General features: G+C 49.8%; 1 protein-coding gene across 1 annotated transcript in view; it reads right to left on the reverse strand.

Annotated features, from left to right (window-relative positions):
• Positions 1–7,620: 7,620 nt before the first annotated feature.
• DDB1 (damage specific DNA binding protein 1) overlaps positions 7,621–23,126 on the reverse strand; it is a 31,996-nt gene continuing 16,490 nt past the window's right edge. Inside the window, exons 7-27 of the mRNA XM_006264585.4 lie at positions 22,401–22,559; positions 21,884–21,967; positions 21,613–21,729; positions 21,088–21,190; positions 20,811–20,886; positions 20,625–20,733; positions 19,021–19,199; positions 18,759–18,922; positions 18,558–18,665; positions 17,033–17,240; positions 16,408–16,503; positions 16,018–16,129; positions 14,085–14,208; positions 13,550–13,714; positions 12,596–12,690; positions 12,274–12,444; positions 11,461–11,570; positions 11,067–11,236; positions 10,693–10,795; positions 9,899–10,022; positions 7,621–9,682 (exon numbers count right to left, since the gene is read on the reverse strand). Of these exons, the coding sequence (XP_006264647.1) occupies positions 9,599–9,682; positions 9,899–10,022; positions 10,693–10,795; positions 11,067–11,236; positions 11,461–11,570; positions 12,274–12,444; positions 12,596–12,690; positions 13,550–13,714; positions 14,085–14,208; positions 16,018–16,129; positions 16,408–16,503; positions 17,033–17,240; positions 18,558–18,665; positions 18,759–18,922; positions 19,021–19,199; positions 20,625–20,733; positions 20,811–20,886; positions 21,088–21,190; positions 21,613–21,729; positions 21,884–21,967; positions 22,401–22,559 (2,661 nt within the window). The 3' untranslated portion in view covers positions 7,621–9,598. The remainder of the gene's footprint in view (positions 9,683–9,898; positions 10,023–10,692; positions 10,796–11,066; positions 11,237–11,460; positions 11,571–12,273; positions 12,445–12,595; positions 12,691–13,549; positions 13,715–14,084; positions 14,209–16,017; positions 16,130–16,407; positions 16,504–17,032; positions 17,241–18,557; positions 18,666–18,758; positions 18,923–19,020; positions 19,200–20,624; positions 20,734–20,810; positions 20,887–21,087; positions 21,191–21,612; positions 21,730–21,883; positions 21,968–22,400; positions 22,560–23,126) is intronic.

A 23,126-nucleotide genomic window follows, 5' to 3' on the forward strand; every position in this document is an offset into this window, starting at 1 on the left:
GCCCTGTGCCTGCAAACAGCAGAGCAGGACTTTTAGCCAGCAAAAGCAGATGGGAGGTCAGGGTTGTACTACTCATATTTCATTTGCCCCTGGAGGGCCCCAACAGGGCTCGCAACCCTTTGGTGCTAGGTGCTATTGTAAGATAACCTACTGCTGAAAGGACAACACTGTGTAGCAAACAAGCTGCCAGAATGGGCAACAAGCTGAAATGTTCAGAAATCACTTCCACAGGTGACCTGTAAGGAAATAATATGGGAGTTTTTGTAACAGAATTCTAGCTTTCACCTTTCCCATTCCTGCTGTTTTCTTGCCCTGAAAATACAAGTCTCACTGCACCCAAAAAAATCCCCAGCAAAAATGTTGGAGCCCATCACAGGGATAAAGGCAGTGATCTCTAAATAACCAAATTAAAATTGGAAGTTGTATTCAAACTGTTTACAGCTCAACATAACTCATAGGCCTTCTAAATATTTGGGGGGGAGGGAGGGGAATTTTGGTAAAGATTTCATACCACCACACTTTCAATAAAAGACCACAAGAAAACTATGCACAATGTCTGAGACCATCAACAAAAACACGGAAGACCACACTTGATGTTTCTAATGTTTATAAAGGAAAAGAAAAGTTAAGCACACAGTTCTTGACAAAAGCACAAAGGCTAGGAACCAATCCTTACTACATTCTTCTTTCAAAGAACAATACATGGAAACTAGAAGGTGCAATTCACAGAGTACCTCTCAAATGAGTCCAAAAGGGCCATGGAAAGACTGAACATGAAGGCATTGTGCAAAGGGTAGGGACCTTTTTCACTTTGTGCATGGTCATGTGTACCTCACTTCTCCAGCTTTCATCTAAAACAAGGGGTTGGCAACCTACAGCCCACAGATTGGATCCAGCTCCCAAAGGGATCCAATCCAGCCTGCAAAGGTCTGATCAGGCACAGAGCTGTGCCATGCTACCCATGCCCTCTGCAGCGCTTTCCTCTGCTGTGGAGCCTGCTGCCCTGATGCATCTGCAATTTTTCTTGCTGTAGAGAGGATGGGGATCAGCCACAAGGGTAAACACAGGCAGCTGGTTGCTCCAGGGGACAAAGACTTGCAGCCTACAGCAGTGGCTGAGTTGCGAAGTATGGCCCGTGCTGGCAAAAGGTTGCTGACCCCTGATCTAGTTTCAAATAAACCTTTCAAAACATGACCCATGCAAAGCTGATGCAGCAATTTCACCCGAGTTTGCAGAGAGCCTGAAGCCACCTCTCTAAAGTGTGAAGCTCCACTCAACAAGAAGTACTTAAAACACATTTCAAACATCAGTATTTTTAACTAATTCACAGTTCGCATGACACTTTTCTTCCTTCTTGTAAGCTCTGAACATCTTCAGCAATGTTTTCCTAAACGCGTGTCCCTGGGTGGGAGCACACATGCTAGAAATGCATAAATTCATATATTTACACAAGACATATGGCACAGCTGAAGGGAAGCGTAATTGATTTTATTTCCCTAAGGAGTATTCAGCTTTCAGATGTTTGGAAAATGTTGGAGGAGGAGGAGATCCTACCCCAAGCAACAGGCAGAACAACCATGCTGAAAACAGGTCAAAAGTCACCCCGGGAGGAGAGAAATGCAATGATCAAAAGCCAGAGCTAATAAAGAAACCAAATTGTCTGTGAGCATTTGATTTACTTAAGTAGAGAATCCAGACTCATTTAGAAGGGTCATGGTCCACTTTCTGGTCCTAAAAATAGCGTTTCTAAATAAAGACATTTCCAAATGCAAGCATCTTAGTAGCAGCAACTTCAAAGAGCCAATGGCAAGGCAAACCTTGCCTACCAGTTAAGATTTGTGAATATGGGTCTATGAGCTTTTACAGAAGCTCATGTTTTCAAAATGCCATCTATACCTACGTCTGTTTACTTCTGGCTTTTTCTTCTGCCACTGTAGAAGTACAAGGAGGTGTTTAAATGCTTTTATTTCAAGAGGTGCATTTTTGGGCATTTACTTATATGGCTGTAGCTCCCTGAGGCTAGTCTCACCTCTATAGGATAAGGTGGTACATTCATGCAGCAAAAACCCCTGCTCTGAAGAGTTGGCTGTCTAAATCAGGGGCTAGCAACATTTTGGAAGCAGCAGGCCACAACAATACAATTTAGTTCAAGGCAAGCTTCAGAACCAGCTGCCACCACTGAACTGCAACTGATTAGCCAGGCTTCGCAGGCTGGATAAAGTAAAATGATTGCCTGGCAGGGTGGATTCAGAACCTTGGGGCCACAGGTTGCCAACCCCTGGTCTAAGTAGCAGAATGAGCAGTGCAGATGGGTGAAGTGAACTGCCCAGAATCTGAACTGGGGACAGAGCAACCAGCCCAGCGTCCTATCTGTTAGATCACAGTTCGTGACAAGGAGGGTTTCTGTTTTCTGCCTTTTTCCCCATTGAAAGATCTCAAAACATTTTGCATAAGTTAAAATTCACACTGCATTTGAACCGAATATCCACTTCCTGCAGAAGGGAAAACCAAAGGGGAAAGACTGCCATTTATTCAAATCCATGGTCGGGACAAGCAGTAGCGTAGAGCAGGGTAACCAGCTACCACTGCAGCTGCACAACTGCGCTGGCAGCAGCAGCAATGAAGAGTCAATGCTGCCCCTGTGCATGGCTGCAGCCCCAGGCACTCCAGCCATGTCATTATGTCTCTGGAAACAGGAGTAAGGACTTAGCAAACAGGAGATCTTTATTTAGATCATCTATTTGAATCTTGTTTTGTATCTGTATAATTTTAAAGGAAGACTTTTCATTTTGATTTCCATTACTCAACACTTATTAAAAACATACGGATAAATATAGCCTTTAGATTACATTTAGTAGTTCTCCTTGGTAACCAGAACTATTAGTTACCTATAACAGATGCTTTTAAGCCGTTAAAAAGCTGAACGTACATTTATTTGCATTCTCAATTGTTTACATTTTATGCTGGGAAATGGAGATTGCTGTACTTTTCTTCATTAAATGATTGTTAATTTTGTAGTCATAACGTATATCAAGCTATTTGGATGGAAATTGGAATTCAACTAAAAATGCACAAAAACATTTTTTTTAATTACTTTGACCTTAGAAGGTGGTGGATGCATAGATCACTTACATTTAAAGCTAATTTATGAAACTCTTATCCATAGTACGGAAACTAAAGTGATTTTTTTTGGTTACCACTTTCTCCAATATCTTAGAACTAATAGATTTCATCCTCCTTTACTAAGTCTTGATTCATAAAGGAAGGAAAGAAGCATTGCTGGTTTTTCAACTCCTAATTGGTATCTTAGTTTTGAGCTTGTTCAAATTCATTGACCAATAAACTGTAGTTAAGAAAACAGCCTATGTATACAGCTACAGAGGCAAAACAATGGTTTAGTTTAGCATTTCAATAAACTAGGCAGTGCTGAACTAGTGATTTCCAGCCATTCAGAGGTTTGATTTTCTTTAAGACTTCAGCTGATGAATTAAACAATGTAAAGCATCTGTTTGAATTATAATAAATGTAAGCTTTAACCTGTCTTTATTATAAATAGGTATTTAAATAGTTTTATTTAAATAAAAATATTATTTAAATAGATTTTTTAAATAACTGGTTTTTAATCTACCATGACTAATGTGCCAGGTAGATTGATCTCAGAAGCCTCTGGGAAGGCACTTAATCCATAAAGCTTCCATTGTAGAGATACTAGATAGTATCTGGTCTCTCCTGGGTCAGATCAGCAATCCTAATTACCTGAGCTGGCACAAGAGACTCCTGGTTTCCAAAAAGTTACCCTTTAATGGGCACTGACAGACTTAAAACAACAAAACAAAAGCAGCACTTTACCAGAAAAGAAAGCGCATTACTCTGACCCATCTCCCCAGTGTCTATATAGATAAAGTGCTTCAGCAGGGCTTTTTGGTGCTTTTAATAGCTGATTCAATCAGCTATTAGATAAAAGTGCCAAAACGCCCTGAAGTGCCTGACATTGGGTGAGCTGGATCAAACTAACACAGTGCCTCTTCTGGGCATGGGCTGCACTTGGCGCAGGGACGCACTGAGCTGAAAGTAAAGTGCTGGTTTGGGGGTTTTTTCCACATGTGTAGGCATGGGCCTTGATAAACATCAGAATCCCTTTATTTGAGCTTGTCCATTCAGTCTAGCGTTCTGGCCTGGCCCTTGCTGGTGACCAGCGCCACCTGTTTTGGAGGGCCATGCTAGAAACACCTTCTCTAACAGTCCGCTCATTCACCTTCCCATCTTCTCCCTAGCTATGCGGTTTTCCCCAATAGATTTTAGGATGTGTCACCCTGCAGCTGATGTAACAGCTTTGTCTATCAAGTTGAACTGGGTTCAGCATTGTTTCCCCATAACAGCATGGCTCCCTCTTGCTGGGGCTGTTTGGAATTTTGAAGCTAAACGTTTTCATTGACTCCAACAAAAAGAAAACCTTGACTAGCACAGTATACCATAGAGCAGTGGTTCTCAACCTTTTTTGTACCGGGACCCGTTTGCAAAGATCGATGGCTTGTCCTGACTTGCACCTCCTGGCCCTGCTGGTGCCCGACCTACAATGCCCCACCCTGCCGTAGCTTCTGCACCCGGCCCCCCAGCCTCCTTCCTGCAATGCCGGTGGGCACCTGCTCGGCCTCACACACCCGTCCCCACCCAACCCGAAAGTCCCCAAGCCCCGCTCCCATACACTTACCTTCATCCGGCCGCTGGGGCTGCTCCCACAACGCTGCCTGGCTGCAAGCTGGCTATGCCCCAAGCAGCCGTTTGCAGGCTGGAAAGCTGCCATCCTGCAAAGGGAAACCCGCAATCGCACGTTTTTCTGGCACTTGCTCGCAACCCTTTGAAATATCCTTGCAACCCACTTTTGGGTCACAACCCATGGATTGAGAAACACTGCCATAAAGGATGGGCTCCCACACTTCACTGCCGTTCTCTACTCTGGCAAGAAAGTGAGAACAGGTCATTCATATCAGTCTCTACATGAAAGGTAATGGGGCTTCCACTTTGGACAGCAGAGTAGCCTATGTTTTTGTCTCTTGCAACATTGTATTTTTTCATGAGGTGACTTGTATCTCTGGCAGAAACAATGGTTTTGATGTCTTAGAAAACCCGTGTGTATATAGATAAGTGGTAAATGTCTGCAGCTAAAACTTGAGTTCTGCCAGCAGAGCTTTGTTGCATAGGCCAGACATCAGCTATATCCTACAAGGAAAAGGGCAAAGGTGATTTTTTTTCCCCCCAGCATAGCTTGGGGGACAGAAGATCAGGGTCTGTCTGTTCCACTGACACTGTATTGGTAACTTGATTAGTCGCTGTACCTCAGGTCCTCACCTGGAAAATGTGGTTAATAACCATTCATTTTCCTGTCTGTACAGATACAGAGCTGAATGTGGTCTAGTAGCAGAGCTTCCAGATAGGACTGTCTGCCCCATCATTCTGCAAATGGACAGGAATCTTATTGTAGACATCACTAAAAACACAGTACATTTGCTCCCTAAAAAGAAGAGACAGAACCAGAAGCAGCCATCATATACAGCAAGACAGCTGGAGCTCCAAGCAAAAGCAGGAAGTGAGAATCCACATGAAAATGAGCAAAAAATAATGGTGTGGCTGCTTCAGTTCTGTAGAAATCCAGGCATTGATTTTAGCAGTAACCTTAACTCTGCCCTCAAGGGCTTTTGAAAGCAGGTGCAGCACTTCACAGCTGCAGACCAGGACAGTGGAGGAACATTGCTGACTTCAGAGCCCTGGTCTGTCAAATGCTGCAGTGGTGCCACAGCTCAGAGCTCTCACAGAAAGAGCACAGCCGGGTTTAGAACAGGGCTGGAAATTATTTGGGCCCAAGGGCCACATAGGGAGCTTTGATGAGCTGTTGCAGGCCAGGTCAGCACCCCTCTTCCTATCACCAACACAACTCACCAAAATTCCCTACGGGGCTTTGGGCAGGTGTGGAGCAGCGTTCAAGAGTGAGACTAGCAGACAAGGCCAGGACAGTGACAGCTTGGGACCAGGGCCTGCACTGAGCCACAATCCACTCATTGCATGACCTGCCCTGGGGAGGGTTGGAGGGGTGTGTGCACATGTAGTGGGGGAGATTGCCTGGGCACTAGGTCCAGAAAGCTGGGGGGAAGGCACATGCAGCCAGAGCTAGCCCTTTCAGTGCAGTCCACAACACTCCACGAGGCTGAGCCTGTGTGTGCTCCTGGAGCAGCCCATGCCACACTCCTGCTGGCCCCAGCCCTGGCTAGTACACAGCTTCTGATGGGGCTATTCCCAGTGCAGTTGCAGCTGGTCAGGTGCTGTTCTACTCCCCTGCCTCCAGTGGAAGTTGCCCAGCTGAAGCTTCCCCCCACCTGCCTCCCCAGAGCAGCACAGTAGGGGCAGAACACAGCGGGGTGAAAACTTCAGCTGGGCAGCTCCTGCCTGGCACAGGACTCTGGCTGCCTTCCACCCGGAGGTGGCTGCTCATCATGTTGGGCAGGCAGAGCAGGTGGAAGGCAGCTGGGAGATGGAGTCCTGCACTTTGAGGTGCCCCTCCTGCTTGGAGCAGCACAGTAGGGCCAGGGGCAGGAGTCATTGCTGGAGATGAGGGGAGCAAACAGCCCCATGGTCCAGGCTCCAAGGCCAGGGTGCAGCTTCCAGCAGGGCTGTTCCTGATGTCTACAGCTGGGTGCTTCAGCAGTGGCCTCTCCTCCTGCTCTTGTCTCTGCCGCATGGCTCTGGGCAGGTGAGCAGCAGGGAAAGCTTCAGCAGGGCAGCTCTCACTGGAGACGAGGGGAGCAAAGCTGCACACTGGCTGGAGCCAGACTGGCCCATGTGGAAGAGCAGCACAGGCTGCCTCAACAGAAGTGGGTGGGGCTCAACCCCACGTATTGCCATGGGAGCAGCCGCAGGTGGATCCAGTCAGTTGGCTGGCTATATCTGGCCTGCGGACCGTATTTTGCCCATCCCTGGTTTAGAACCTTCGACTCCTGGTTCTAAGCATTCAGTATATCAAGCTTCCACTTTCACTCCATCTTCCCAAGATTGTCTGAGACAGAATTCCACCAGCTGCAGAAAGCGAGATCCACAAATCTTTAACAGCTGCCCGGGGAGGGAGGAAAGTGTAGAGCAGCAAGAGATCCAAGCTCTTCAGAGAGCAGGGTCAAGAAAGCAAAACTATTTCATGAATATTCTGCTATACTCAAGAGCACTGTACCTGTAGGTATACACCTAGATCTAGAGTAGCAGTGTGCTGGGATGTGCTCAGTAATGTGTCTAAATGTGTAAACCAGAGACAAGTCTGAGATCCCTTTGGAGACAGAGTATGGTACACAGAAATGCACCTGGAAACTCTTCTGTTTACCTAGTGTTGATGTACCCAGTGGGCACTGATTTTTGCTGGGAGCCCTAGGCAAGCTGTTTCTGGACTGAGAAGAAGTATAAGTTTCAGCCCAAAGAGTCAGTTTTGGAGAAACAAATAAGAACAAACATCTGGAACGAGCATTCCCCATGTAACGTGACAGATGTGACCCCTACAGCAATGGCACATACCAGGGAAGGTGCTGCAGGAAGATTGTCTAATAGCAGAGAAGAGGGACAAGGAGATAACAGAAGCCAGCCTTTCCTCTTGGACTCTACTTTATTTGGTAAAACTCTGAAACCAACAGCTGATTTAGCTTTCCAGGCCCTTCCTCCCTGAGTGACCCATGAATCCTGTGGGGGGCTGCAGTGGGTAGGGGGGAGAGGAGAGAGAGTCCTTCTCCACCCTCTCAGCTTCACTACCCAGACAAACAGGCACCTCTGCAAGCCGACACAGGTGTTACCCTGGGCACCCCAGTACCAGAGATGACCTTCCAGCCAAAGGGTAGGCAATTATTTGGGCCCAAGGGCCACATAGGGAGTTTTGATCAGCTGTTATGGGCTGTGTCAGGACTGCCACCCCCAACAACTGACCAAAACTCCCTATGGGGCTGTGGGCGGGTGGGAGCAGTGTTGAGTGAAGTGAGAGCGGTGGAAGGGACTGGGATCACATGCCCCTGCTCTGTGGGGTGTGGAGGGGGGCCTATGCCTCTGTATATGTCTATGTGTGTGGGTGTGGGGGGGGGGGGCAATGCCTAGGTCCCAGGAGCCTGCTGTGGTTGGGATGGGAGGAGGCAGGGGGCACACAGAGCTGCCCAGGGCAGTGTCCATGCTGCCCCAGTGGCACTCCACATGGGGCCAAACCCCACCTGCTCTCACCAGGGCAGCCTGCACTGTGCTTGCGCTGGTGCCCACAGCCTGGACAGGTGCTGCTCTGAGTCCCCTGCCTCCATTTCCAGCATCTGGAGCCCCACACCCACCAGGAGTGGTGTGGTATGGTGCAGCAGAAGCAAGAGCTGCTGCTGAAGGCAGGGGGGCAAAGAACAGCACCTGGCTGGCTGCAGCTGCCCTGGGAACAGCCCACTGGAAGCTGCTCTGTTCCTGCCCTAGTACACAGGGCTCTGGCTCCATCTCCAGGGAGGGCAGCCAGGAGCTGAATGAAGCCAGAGTCCTGGCGCTGGAGCAGGAGCCACCCAATTGAAGCTGCTCGCCCACCCACCTGGAATGGTACGGCATAGCACAGCGCAGCAGGGGCAGGAGCAGCTTCTGGTGGGCTGTACTCAGTGTAGCTGCAGCCAGCTGGGTGCTTCTCTGTACCCCACAACCTCCAGCAGCAGGTCCTCCTCTCACTCTTGCCCCACTGTGCTGTGCTACTCCCAGCAGGTGTGTGGGGCTCTGGCTCCAGATCCTGGCTTCCTTCCACCCCAAAGTGGCTGGGAGCTGAAACTGGAGCCTTGCGAACTGGGGTAGGAGCTGCCCAGCTGAAACTGCTCACTTAGTATGGCTGGGGGGAAGATGAAATGCAGGAGCCTCTGCTGGAGGCAGGGAGCACAGAGCAGCACTCAGCTGCAGCCACAACAGGAATAACTCCAGCAGAAGCTGTGCATTTGCCACGGCCTGGGCTAGTGGGCAGCAGTGGGAGCCTGGTGCGAGTGGGCAGGACTACCCCAGTGTGAGTGGGCAGGGCATGGCCCTATGTGGAGAACTGCTGGGGCATCCATGGGCCAGATCCAATCACCTGGCAGGCTGTATCCAGCCTGTGGGCCGTATTTTGTCCACCCCTGTTCCAATCCCTCCGCAGGCCCCAATGGAGACAGAGTCAGCTTTCACTTCAAAACACAATAAATGCAACCCTCCCTCCCCCTTCAAATAAAAAGATACTAAGGACAACAGTGAACGGGTAAGTCACAGGGGAATTTAGGCAGCGACACCCCAGAAGCCAAGCACTAGCAATTTACCCAAAAGGAGCAATCTGCCATCACAAGCCTGGGGTTGGGAGCTCAGATCCACAGGATTGGTGAGTCCAAGCAGGAAATGACATGGCTCCTGCCCAATATTGCATCCGCCAAGCCCTTGGCAAGATGACTTCAGGTCAAAGAGATTTCCTTACTTCCACTCAGGCAAGTAACCACCATCCTCTGGTGTCATAGTGCAACTGGAGAGGGGCCTCCGGCTGCAGGTGGGAAAAGACTCCATTTTCTACATGGAGGAAGGTGCTAGGGGACAACTCCAAATCCTACTAATGGATCCGGGTCAGCTCCTCCACAATCTTGATCAGATCATCCACGGTGGCCTCCCTCTTCATGCCGCTGCCATCATCAATCTGCACCAGGGGAAGAAGGTTAGGACACAAGAGAGCAGTGCAGCCAGGGTGCAAGGAGGAACAAAGACCTCCAAGGCTGGTACCTTCTGGCAGGACACAGGGAGGGGGCTCCACACAAAGGCTGAGCAGCTCTGTGATTTGCAAGATCCCCTGCTGCTCACCCAGAATTGCCCAAAGTCCAAGCCTGCCCCTTCCCTCATCCCCCTCCAATCTCACCTGTAGGTTTGCCACAACCTCCTGCATTTTGGGGCGGCTGATGTCCAAGAAGCTTTCAATCAAGTCACCATCGATGAACCCTGTGGCTGGTTCCGTCTTGCGTTCAGTGTGAAATGATCTCCAGGTGCCAGAGTCAAGGAGAAAAGCCTGCTTGGCATTACACTGACACTGTTCAGAATACAACCCCGGCCTACCAGGTACATACACAGCAACTTTTTCAGCACACACTGTTCTACTTCCAAACCCCAACACCAGTATAGGGTTTGAGGTATATTATGGCAGTCTATTCCTCTCTCTCTCTCATATAAGGGCTATATGCCTAGCACGACGGACTTCCTGATCCCAAATGATGCCTTTGGATATCGGTATAATACAATTAATACACAGTGCCTGACTGAAAGATTTCCTCCGAAGTATCAGAATCAAAGCATCTCTCTCTTTCCCTTGGCACCAATGTACTAGGTACACCATCATTTCTCTGGCTGTCTGCCAGGCATAAGAAATGCCCCAGAAACTACCAACTCCAAGTGAATGCAGTTTATTCCAGAGGGTCACAGCATCACCTGAGGAACTGACAAAAATTCCTAAAGCTCTAAAACTCCTGTGGCTGCTCAAAACTAGTCTTAGCTTTGGCTAATTATTACATGTCGGCATTCTATAATATGCTACATCGGTCCCTCTCTCATGTGTGGGCTAACACAGTCACGATTTGTGGAGCAGGAAGCATCACAGAGAAGCTCTTTGATCTGCTACTAGAGATGGCACTGTGCCGAGTGGGAGTACAGAAAGGATATAAGGAGTGCTCAATCTTGCCCACGCTCTTAATGACCTTATTGAGCCTGTTCTGCATATCCAGGAGGAGGTTGTACCAGCTTTCAGACAGCGAGGTCACCAGCCCTGCAAAGGATGAGAGGGCAATGAGATGATAACTCCCCATTGTCGAGTCCTCCCTAGCAGCCCTTAGGCCATCAGAGCTCTTAATAGGTAGGTTCAGTACACAACTGCCATTGAATTTAGTGCAGCCACTGGCCAGGCTAGACATTTCTTCCAAGCCATACTAGTGCACCAAGATCCCCATGGTACAGATTTCAGCAGCAAAGAAAGGGACGTACACCTCCCCCAGGTGGGGAGCTGGTGACTGTAGTGCTTTGGCAGGCTCTTCCCTTACCAATCATCCCATTGACTGTGCCAAAAAGCACTGAGCCCTGTGTTGGTGTGGACGTCTCGCCGAGGTTCTGCATGACCAAGGAACCATGGCAGAAAACATTGACGAACTCCCCCAGGTGGAACAGCCCCACCTCCTGCAAGTGCTGGCGCTCCTCATCAGTTGTGGCAGCACTGAAATACAAGGCACTCTGGTAGGTAATTGGAGCGAGAGAGAGAGAAATGCCCCTTGCCCTCTGCCTGTATGCTCCTCCCACATCAACACATATAGGATCTCATGGTCACATCCCCACATGCACAGAAGTGAAGTCCCTGCCTGCTAGCATCAACCAAGAAGAAGGTGCCATGAGAACCCTTGTCCTCTGCCAGGCATTGCATTATGCCCAGAGCCAACTTACCTGTCCTTCTGGCACACAAACAGGTTAAAGGCGTTCTCTGCTCCCAAAAAGTTGTCATCGTCCAAGATCTCTACAGCACTCATCCAGTTTGGATTAAAGTCTCGGGCAATCTTAAAGGGGAATAATGCAAACCAAGAGAAATAATCAGAAATCCCAGAAACACTGTTCTGCATATTTTTTCTCCATATCCTAAATGAAGTCCTCCCACCCTATTCAATACCACAGCGGTATTGGCCTGACAGGCTGGGTGATAAAGTAACGTAGGAAAGGTTAACATCAGTCTGCATCAGAGCTAGAGAAGACCTTTGTACAGATGCACCAGCCCCCTGGGCAGTACCAACACGCTGCTTGCTCAGGGGAGGGGCTTCACACCAGTATCCCCACAGAGACGACTTTCTCAAGAGGCCCAGGACATTGTAGCCTTTGGATTTGAAGGGAGGCTGGTCTCTGGAAAGACCATACCTGAATACAGCCCACAAAGGATGCTCCTCAAAGAACAAGGATTTGGGCTGGACAAATCACACTGTTTACAAAGGGGCCAGGCCTCTACAAGACATCACCTGCACTGCACGGAAGGAAGCCAGGGCACCCCTCCCCCAGCACCACAGGTAGAGATCAAGCATCACCCGAAGCTCCCTCTTCAAGGCCTGTGACAGATTTCCCAAGCAGCCTGCCTCACAGGGCCAGCAAGAAGGAAAAGGTCAAATTCCCCTCTCCTTCCATCATCCCACAAGCTGCTCTCCAGTCCCCTTGTTGCAAGAGATGACCTAGACTTTCTGCCCTTTGCATCAAAGGTAAAAAGAGCACCAATACCTCCTCAAAGTTTCCCTCCATTGGCTTGTAGGCTAGAAGCAGGACAGAGCGCATCAGATCTCCAACCAGAATGAAGTCCCCCTTGGTCTTCACATAGAGAGCCATGATGTTGTTGTAATGGTTACACTCTGTGCGCAGCTCCTTTTCTGCAGTCCACTCATACAAACGGACCTGAGGGAGCAGATGCACAAGCCATGAGCTGGAGACCACAAGGGCACATTGCAGAACACTCACACCAGAGAACACAGGAACACTTCCAACTGGTGAAATGGGCTCCCTCTTCTGGAAGAAGCTCCTCTCTGAGGGCTTATAGGAGTCTTACCGTGCTGTTGATGCTGGCTAAGAGCTTGCCATTGAACTCCACCATAGAATACACAGCCCCTTTCACTTCCTTCTCAGCCAGACTCTGCAGCTTTCCTAGAATGCACCAAAAGATTGATTTGATTACTGTCTCCGCATGGCACTAGACACTCAATGGGACCCTACTCCGTGATACAGAAGCAAAACTCATTTCTCAGACAGTTTATGAGCAAACTGTACACTAAGAACAGCAGAGGAGAGGCAGGATAAAAGCTTTTGGGTTAGAGCTTTTGGAAGGGATTGCTATGCCCTGCCAGAAGAGGTTAAGTTATCACAGCTTGAAGTAAAGTTCATAGCAGTGGCACCACCCCATAGCCTAAAGATCCTTATGACAACGCTTTTGATACAGTCTCCCACAGCATTCTTGCAAGCCAACTAAGGAAGTATGGGTTGGATGAATGGACTGTAAGGTGGACAGAAAGCTGGCTGGATCGTCAAGCTCAACTTGTAGTGACAATGGCTCAATCTCTAGTTGGTGGCCGGTATCAAGTGGAGTGCCTCAGGGGTCGGTCCTGGGGCTGGTTTTGTTCATTATCTTCATTAACAATCTGGAAGACGGGATGGAGTGAACCCTCAGCAAGTTTGCAGATGACACCAAGCTGAGGAGAGCAGTAGATACAATGGAGAGTAGGGCTGGGACACAGCGTGACCTCGACAAATTGAAGGATTGGGCCAAAAGAAATCCCATGAGGTTCAACAAGGACAAGTGCAACGTCCTGCACTTAGGATGGAACCATCCCATGCACTGGTACAGCCTGGGGACTGACCTGCAGGGGCCTGCGAGAAAAAAAACAAGGTGCCTGCCACCGGCAACACCCTTGTATTCATGCCCGTACCATTAGTCATCTCCCTCAAGCAATGAGAGAACTGATGGAAGATGAAATCCCTCTTAGGAACTAAGGCATCTTGCTCTTACCATCAGAGTAATGGAAGACAACAATGCGGCCCTGCTTGGGCTCCGCTTCCTCAGGATACACCATGGCTGTCCCCACGATGAAATATGTGTTGGGGTCCTTACCCAGCTTGCAGGACACCAGGCTTAGGGCATATTCATTCTGCAGGAACTGATGAGCATGCAGCACTGAGTATTGGAAAAGAGAAATTGGGTCATTGCAGGAAGCCTCCCCATGTGTACATCACTGGGGCAGCCTGCTCACATGCCCAATCACAGAGACAAATGATGTCCTGGAAACACCCGCCTCATGCCCCACGGGTTCCACACCAGTCTCTCTCCAGTGCCTTCACTTAATATCAAGATCTCAGCCTCATGTCCATCCCCTCCTGCAGACTATTCCATGGCTCCCCAGATCTTTCCAAAAGAAGCTTTATCACAAGGAAGAGCATAAGGTGACCAACCATGACACTACCAAACAAGTTGCAGGGGAAAGAGTGCCAATTCAGCAGGTGAGCAGGGATTGGGAGAAGGCAAAGGGTGCATTTGGGATCAATACCTTCAAAGGTGTGCTGGTCTATGATGAGTAGATTGTGCACTTCCACCTCCTCGCCGAAGGAGGTCTCATGTGGGGCAGTGCTGCTAGAGAACAGCTTGCTGGAGCTGACACTGCTGGACAGGGCCTGGGATAGAGAGAGATCAATCTAACCTTCATGCTACTTGCAGTTGGGCTGGGGCACTTGAAGAACAGAGGGAACAAACAAGAACAGGAAAGCTCAAAAACCAAAGCAGAAGCATGGAGACAGACAAAATCTAACCCCTGAGAAATGAGACAGGTCTCTTGCCCAAGTGGGCACCAGGTGTGGGAGAACCGTCCTGTAGGCAAAATCAGGATGCATCAGCTCAGGAACAGGACTGGACAGGACAACACAAGAGCACATTTTGTGCATGACTATGTAGGAAGGAAGGAGGTATAACAGCTACTACATGACCCTTCAAAGTCCTCTGAAGCAGCAGAAAGACTCTGTTACATCTACTGATCGGAAAGGCTCTGGCCTCAGCCATAGGAAGAGAAGAGCTCCAAATGTAGTGGGTGTGGCAGGACACTTTTGGTGCCTGCCACTTCATGGGCCTGAGCAGGCAGCAGAACGTTGCCAATCAGGAGAATCACGTGGCCAGCAGGAGGCTGCTTGACTGGAAGGAGGGCCTAGCTGCTAGAGAATAAGAGCAGGCCCTGAGCAGTATAGCCAGCCGTTGCTGCAGGGAGCCGGAGGCAGAGCACTGCCTGGCTGGAGCTGCTGCTCTCAGAACACCTGGAAGTCAAGGGTAGGAACTAGGGGGATGGAAAAGGGTCCCAGTCCTGGGAAATGACCTAAAACTACACACTGCTGGGGTTGAATGGTGTGGTAGGGATGCTTGTGGCAGGGCAGCTTCCAGGAAATGCTGCATCTGTACCTCCCCAGTGAAGGGCGAGTATGGGGCACCAGAAAGTCTCAGCCCCCGCTGCGTTGCGGGTACTCCGTGGAAGGGAAAGGCTAGAGGAACAGAAAAGCACAGGGGCCCAGACCCAGAGTGGGGCCTGACGCAGGGCCCAGGCCAATTGAGTGGGACCTGGGGAAGGGTCCAGGTACGTCGACAGACACCTCAGGCCTGAGTGGGCCGTAGGTCAAGAGTGACAAAACACTTGAGAGAGCCACATGGACAAGCACCTGAGGTCTAAGAGGCGTAAGGCTCCGCAGCCCCAGTGAGGGGGTGGAATAGTGGCCGACAGCCGTGTAGAGCAGGGCCTTATGGGGCCTGAAGGACTGCATATGGGCTGACTGGAGTAGCTGGAGTTCAGGTCCCAGTGAGGGGGTGTGAGTTGAGGCCCAGGCATGTCTGAGGATACCTAAGACCAAGCTGGGCCAGTTAAGGGGCCAGGGGAGTAATAGTAGATTTTGGATGCCATCTGTGAAACATGGGACACGGTATAAAGGGAGGATCAGAGAGCCGTGTATAATGCAGGAGGGCTGCCCATTTTATACCCCGATGCCTAGGGCATTATTACATCTGGTATCATTATATCAAGGCATGGCAGGAAAGACAGGGCAAACTTCCCTAGACAGGTGACTGGCCTCGAGACAGCCCCTTGTTACATTGGGGATGAGAGATTGAAGGGGCAAAGTCTGGCAAAACCAAAGGTGATCAAAGGAGCAGGACTAAGAGAATGGAACTGTTGGTGTCAGATAGGCCAGGTGTGCCAGAGATAGAACAATTTAGAGAGGCAGAAGGATCTAGCCATCAGCTCACCCAGCCAAGAGTCTACCCATCAGAGGAAACTTACTACCCCACCTGCTTCCCACATTGCCCTGGGGAGACCATGAACTTAAGGCTTGAGATAATCAGACTACTAAGCAAGATACATATTGGCTTGGGCAGCCTCAGTACCAACAATCCCAATTTCAGCAACTCAGCTCCCTAAGACCATAGGGCTTCCAAGAGCTTCCTCTCACCTGGGTGCTGGCACTGGGTCTAAGTGCAGTGGTGCCCCCACTGGCATCCTGTACCTCAATGCGACTTGAGAGTACGCCAAAGCACTGAGACACCTCCTGGTAGCAGATCTTCCTACAGGACAAATAAAGCAACTGATGTGAGAAGGAGAAACTCAGTGAGAGGGAAAGGGACAACTGTCCCTGTCTGGGACTGTTAGTCAGTCACTTGAGGAGAGCATTTTGTTCCATTCTTCCCTTATTTCCCTGGTTGCTCTCTGAGCTTCAGCTGCCAAGCCCACTTCCATATCTTAGGGTAAAAGCAGTCTGCAGAGCTCACCTCTTTCCTCAGAGGAGTCACCTCACCTCTCCTCTTCATGTACAGGGCTCAGACCCCAAAACCTCACTGCTTACCTGGGGGATTCATACAGGGGAACTGTACGGATATGCAGCTTCTGGATCTCGTCAATGGTGCCGATTGTCAGGGTGCTGTTGTTGGCTAATGCCAGGCTGTAAGGGGTGGAGACTGTCAACAAGGGGTCTTATAAGGCAAATACCCATGGAGGAGGGATCCCTCACTCCAAGGAGTCAGGGGCTATAGGACTCCTCCCCACTTTGATGATTACAGAAGAACTGCAAAAACAACTGAGCACTGATCTCTCAACACTAAGGATTATCCCCATCCCTGGAACAAGCAAGAGAATTTAAGTCTAACAAGGGGAGGCATAGGCATGTAACGGTGAGTGTGAGACCATCTGGATAACACAGGGGAGAGGGTCTTCTGCCTAGCATCTCTGGAGAAGCTGGGACTTATGTTATTACACGTAAGTGATGAAGTGGAAAGGGTGAGTTGACAGCACTGTAGATGAGCTTCTCCTTTCCATTCTCCACTGAACTGCAGGCCAGCCTGGGGAGACAGCACTCCCCAAATGGGCCATGACTCTACTACCTTTGCATCACTAACTCAGATAGAAGAAAGTTGTTCGGTTTCTTCAAGGATCCAAAAGCCCCCCCCGCATGCAAGAGGGGCACCACTTACCTGTCAGGGTACCCATCCGAGTTGAGGGGGCACATGTAGTTCACTTCCTTGAGGTTGACATTGGAGAAGACCAGTTTGTGGTTGCTGCTGTAGATCACGGTGGGGCGATCAGAGCAGGCAAAGACATTGGTGGTGGAGAGAGAACGGAAGGTCCTTAGGACAGTGGGCTGGGTACCTAAGGTCACCTTCTTACGGTCACTCAGCAACCCTACAGAAAAGAAGCAATTCTTGCTAGGATCAGTCCTTCCAGGGTGGAGAGGGAGCAGGAGCTTTCAGATGCAAGGTGACAGCATGGCTCAGTTGTAATGTATGCTGGTAGGTAGAGACCCACCCAGAGCCCAGCGACACCCGAGTTAGCCTGCTGCTGGCAAAAGGCAACCGTCAAAGGGTCTGACATAACCCAGACATCGTAGGAGTCCAGTGAGGGCCTCTAAAGAAGGGCAACTCCCTCCTTCAAAGAACAGACCACAAAAGCTACTTTTCTACTGCAACAGGAACCCAAAAGACTCTGAAGGTCTTGGCAAAACAATCAGCTCTTCAGATTGCTCAGAGATTTCAGAGTTGTTACCACAAGGCAATACTCATGCCATCTTACCTGAATGTGACATTAGCAAACAGGAAAGAGAAGAGGGACTAGGACTAGAGAAAGGGTTTGGAACAGAAAGGAGTGTTAAAAGCAGCCATGGCAGAGGCAGATAATTATTTGGGCAGGGGGCCATTTACGGAGTTTTGGCAAGCTGTCAAGGGCCGCATGGACAGCCCCGCTCCTTGACAGGTGCCCTGCCCCCTGGCTGCCATCTTGTGACTAGAAGTCCTGCCCCCTAGACCCTGACCTTTGCCACCAGAAATCCCTCCCCTTGCCCCCAGAAGTACTCATTTCAGTTTTGCTGTCTTGGAACCAGAAAAATACCAAATTATATTCTAAAAAGCAAACATCTATTTTTTAAAATCAAATTAATGAATGTTGTATTTTTGTCCTGATTTACATGCATTTGTGTAGTGCACAATAGCTTAAAATGAAATCTTTTGCTTGTATATTAATGGGGGACATGGGGAGTGGGTATAGGTTTGTAAGGGGGTGTGGGGGAAGGGGTGTCGGGGTCTGCATGTATGGCAGTGCGATGGGTGGATATGTATGGTGGGGTATGTGTGCGGAACTCACCTAACAAACCCACACACCCCCCAGCCCCCATACCAGCACGGGCCCTGTGTTCCTGCTGTCCAGCAATTCAGCTGGGAGCCACGTGGTGCTGAAGCAGTGCACAGGCAGGGAAGAAGGGAAATGGCTGGGGGTGGAGGGTGCTCCTGGGTCCTGCTGCTGGCTTCCCATGGTTTCTACTGCCCCTGTCACATCTTTAACAGGCAGCAAGGAGCAGATAAATATTAAATTTTCTAAATGTTTTAGGTGCCCCACGAGCCACATAGAATGGCCTGGCTGGCTGTAGTTTGCACACTCCTGAGCCAAGGTAAGATCTGATCAACTGCATCCCCCTACAGTGCAGGCTAGGAGGGGCTATGTACTCACCAGTCTCAAGGCTGAGCCCAAAGTAGAAAAGAGCCCCGTCACCCAGGGCACAAAGAAGGTAATGACTGCTCTCAAAGGTGGTCATCAGAATGGAGCGGGGAATGATCTCTGCAAGGGGAGAGGGAGACAGAAGGCTCCATTAGCATCGCATTAGCTTCACTCACCACTCTCAATGCAGAACACTGGCAAGGGAGGGCCTACCTCCTCCCAGCATCTCCTTGTGCAGCAGCTCAAACGAAGGCAGCTTTAGGATACGGGCAGAGATGTCAGTCCACAGGCCAATGGCACACAGAGGGGACATGCCGTTTGTGTCCCCCAAGGGCGTGATATCCAAGCATGCCACTTCATGTTCCATTTCTGTGCAGCTGACACAAAGAAAGGAAACAGACTTGTCAATACTAGACCATGGGGCCAGAGGAACCTGGATTTGGGGAAGGGGAAAAAAAAAAGAAATCTTACCCACCTTATCTGGCTGAGCTCCTGCGGATGGATCTCCAGGTAATACAGTGCTCGCCCCACAGCCACCACCACCTGGCTGCTGTTACAGGAAGCCACGCTGATGTTCTTTCCATTGGGCTCTTTCCATTCACTCACCAGGGCTTTGGGCTCTTGGCTTACCAGCCGCACAGAAGCGGATGTGATCTGGAGAGGCAAAAACATACTCCGCTAAAACAAGGGCACTTAAGCCACCTCCTTCCTCTCCGTTCCCCCTGCACGACACAACTCAGTCCAAATGGAAAAGCTTCCCCCACCCCTCACCTCCCAGCTGGGAACGTATTCTATTACAGGGGTGAGCAACTATTTCAGTTGGACGGCAGCTTAAGTTTTGGTGAGCTGTCCAGGACCACAACAGTACACCCCTTGTCACACTGCTAAGCCCAGCCCTTTGACAAATGCCCCTCCCCCTGGTCACCATCTTGGGACGTTCCCCTTACCCCAGAAGTCTGGGGAAGTGGGGCGGGGGGAAGCATAGTTCCCATCTTGGAACCAGAAGTCCCATCCTGTCACATGGTCCATGACATAAGCCCCACCTACCTGACAGTCCTGCTCACTGCCATGTTGGTTCCAGAGTCTCCTGCCCCCTGACATCACAAGGTCTACCCCTTGACTGAGAAACACTGCCCCTCCATAGGGCCTACCCCGAAGGTGCATGGTGTGCCCCTGGGGCCCCAGAAATTCTGCCCTCGAGGCCACAAGGCACAGACACAACCTATCAGGTAGATAGGGGTTGTGACCCCTCTAACTACCTGCTCCATCACCCTCAACCAATCAGTGGGGGTTTCAGGGGCATCAGACCACACCAAGAACAGCGCCAAACCAATCGAGTTGAGGGCTGTGCACAACATCTTTCAGAAGAAATCATTTTAACGAAGTATAAATAAAAAACAAATCCTATGCTAAAAATCAAACATCTACTATAACATATTTTATTTCAAGAAATATTTTTGTCCTGATTTATATATGTTTGAGTAGCATATATAGAGATGCCTGCACAATATCTCAAAATAGTCTTACTTTTGTTTATTGTGTGTGGGGGGTGGGGAGGGGTTGTTGTGGGATGTGCGTATGTGGGAGGTGGCCTGAACGCTAGGTCCTGGGAGCTGGCTAGGGGTGGGGAAAGGAGAGGGAGCAAATGCTGCATGCAGCAGAGCTTGCTGGGATGGTGCAAGTAGTCTGCACCCCTCCCGCACAACCTCTGGCTCCTGGCTACACCCTGGCACTGAGTGGGGCCAGGTGGCAGCAGCCCTGCCCAGAAGCTGTGGGTGCTGGCCAGGGCCCTCAAGTGGGCATGGGTGCGAGTGCAGTGTGCGCTGCCCTGGGAGAGAGCAGGTGAGGCTCAGCCCCACAAGGAGCATAGCAGGAGCAGCTGTGGGCCAGGCCAGAATTAATTGGTGGGTGCCCGCCTGCAGGCCAGATTCAATCAGCTGGCAGGTCAGATCCAGCCCGCAGGCCATATTTTGTCCATTCATTCTATCAACTTCTTACTGTGATGCTCCCAAAATTGGAAGGGCTGTGGAATCACACAACTGAAGAAACCCCTTCCCCTCTTGCCAGCCCGAACATTACCTGGATTAGTTGTTGATGGGCCACATTGCCACAGAAAAAGGTCTGTTGATCATCTACAAATCCTGTCAACTCTGTTTCCTCCACTTCCTCTCCATTTAACATCAGAACCCTATGAGGGAGACCCCAGTAAACCAGGTGCAAAACACACATAGCCTATAGCCCACCAGAGGATCCCTGCCCTCTTACCTCGTCTGGCCAACAAAAGAAAGCACCAAGGTGTTATCAGTTTCACGATGAGAGTCTGACCTCAGGGGCCACAAGCCTGCAGCAGAGATTACATTTACTTGAGTAATAAAACATCCCAGTGTAGGGCAAAGATACGTTTTGTCCCTCATTACACTTCCCAGTGGGCATGAAGGACAAGTTTCTAAACCGCCTCGGGTCACAACCAAGCACAGTTGTAAAACAGACAGAGAGCTATAGGCCAGTGCATGCGCGCTGTAATCCATAAAGGCTTGCATACCTTTAATCCCCAGTAGGTCAATGCTGGCATGCTCATGTATCCCAATCCCATTCCTGATGATCCTCAGGGAGCCCTCCTTAAAGGCACCAGAGCATGTTACCAACTGGAAAGAGAATGAAACTTCAATCAGTATTACCCACTGGGAGTGTTTCACTAACACCCCATCAAGGCATCACTTTAAGAGGCATCTATGTGGGGACTCAGTAGGAAGATGGGATCCTGCCACCTCTACCTCACAAAGGCAGCTTTTTGAGTTAAGAGCATTACCCTTTCATTTGCATTCAATTATTCCCCACCCTACATGAACCAGTATCACAGAAGGGGCAACTTTCCCTCACAAGAAAGTGCTCTGGGAAGCAGCCTTTCCACCACCACTGCTTTGAATTCCAAAGTTTTTATCCAAATGCCCAATATGGAGCAAAGGTATTCCTCCTCTGCAGGGGACACACATGCCCAAGATGCATGCCCCTGTTGAGCTCAGACACCTCCAGTACTAACAAAGGTGAGGCAGCACCTATACATTACCTGCCCTTGGCCTTGTCTCTCCAGATCAACCACACACATGTCCACAATGGGGCCCAGGTTGGTGAAGGTCTCCATGGCCACCACATAGGAGCCCTGTTCATTACTGTCCACATTGAGCTGTAAACAAACAAAATCAAGCCAGAATGAAGCAGGACATGGATAGGAGAAGAAAGGAGATGTGAGGAGCCTGGGACAGGCAATGGGAAAGTGATGTGAAGGTGAACAAATGCAGATGCCCATGGACTATGATAGGGAAAGAGCTGCTGCCTACCTTCACAAGCTGGGAATCCCCAAGCCGAGAGCCAACAAAAACAACACCATTGTCCAGGTAGGTCAGACACTCCGCAATGGATGTCTGGGCAAGGAGACAGACAAACCAAACAGTACAGTGACACAGTATGCAACAGATACATGGTATTTCCCCACCACAGACCCTCCAAGTGCCAATCCCCAACTCCAGCTCTACAGGATGGGGAGGAGAGAGGGATAAGCCCGAGGAGAAATCCCCTTACAGAATCCACCCACTTTCCCCAGAATTGGTCCCAAGCACCAATGCCAATGTGAACCCCAAAAGACAGTGTAGTTTGCAATACCCACACTTTATTTCTCCAACCCAAATCCAGCTGCTAATGCTTCAGAGGATTCAGTAGGTGACCAAATGTCACCCCATCCCAGCCTCAAACAAGGACTCCCCTTCCTCACCATCTGCATCTCCAAACAGCCCATTCTGCTACAAAATCATCAAGCACTCAAGACTGCAAGCACTGCACACTATACAGCTGGATTACCTCCCCAAGCAGCTCCACTCGCAGGTCCTTCAAGGTGACTGTGCCATCCATCTGTTCCTCCTTCTCCAGAAGCAGCATGAAGAGACGACCCTCCATGTCCCCCAGGAGGTAACGGGACCCGTTGGCATCCACACGATTGTGGCATACAATTGTACTTTGCTGTGTACAGAGGAGGGTGAAATCACAAGAACAGCGTCACTACTGGAACCCTCTAGCTTCGTGTCAAGCTCCCAGCAGGAGCCACTATTCAATATGCCAGAAAAGAATGAGAACACCCCCAAATGCATCTAGTATGAGGGGATGCATTTCCCTCACCCAGGGAAAAATGGACTGAAATCCTCCCAGAGCACTGAACTGGTAATTACATCCACATCTGAAATTGAACTTTCCCACTTTTTCATTGCTTGGGAAAGTCTCTGAAAAGTACTGTGCGGGCTGAAGCACCTCATGCTCCTCCTCTTCTCAGGGGCAGTTCCAGCAGAAAACCCATTCCCCCAGGTAAGCATTTCTAGCTGATCTATCAAAAAATGCTATTTTCAGATGCTAGTAGATGCTATTTTGGGCCTAGATAGCTCCAAGGCTGCTTTGTTTTAGGGCTATGAACTCTGTGCATGTGCTGCTGTGTGATGGATGCTGCCTGGCCCCTTGTCAAGACATCTGGCTTGAAGACCTGCATCCTCCTCCTGCAGGCCTGATGTAGACAAACATCACAGTGGCTTCAAAGGC

The sequence above is a fragment of the Alligator mississippiensis genome, chromosome 2 (assembly GCF_030867095.1).
Source record: "Alligator mississippiensis isolate rAllMis1 chromosome 2, rAllMis1, whole genome shotgun sequence".
NCBI lineage: Eukaryota > Metazoa > Chordata > Crocodylia > Alligatoridae > Alligator > Alligator mississippiensis.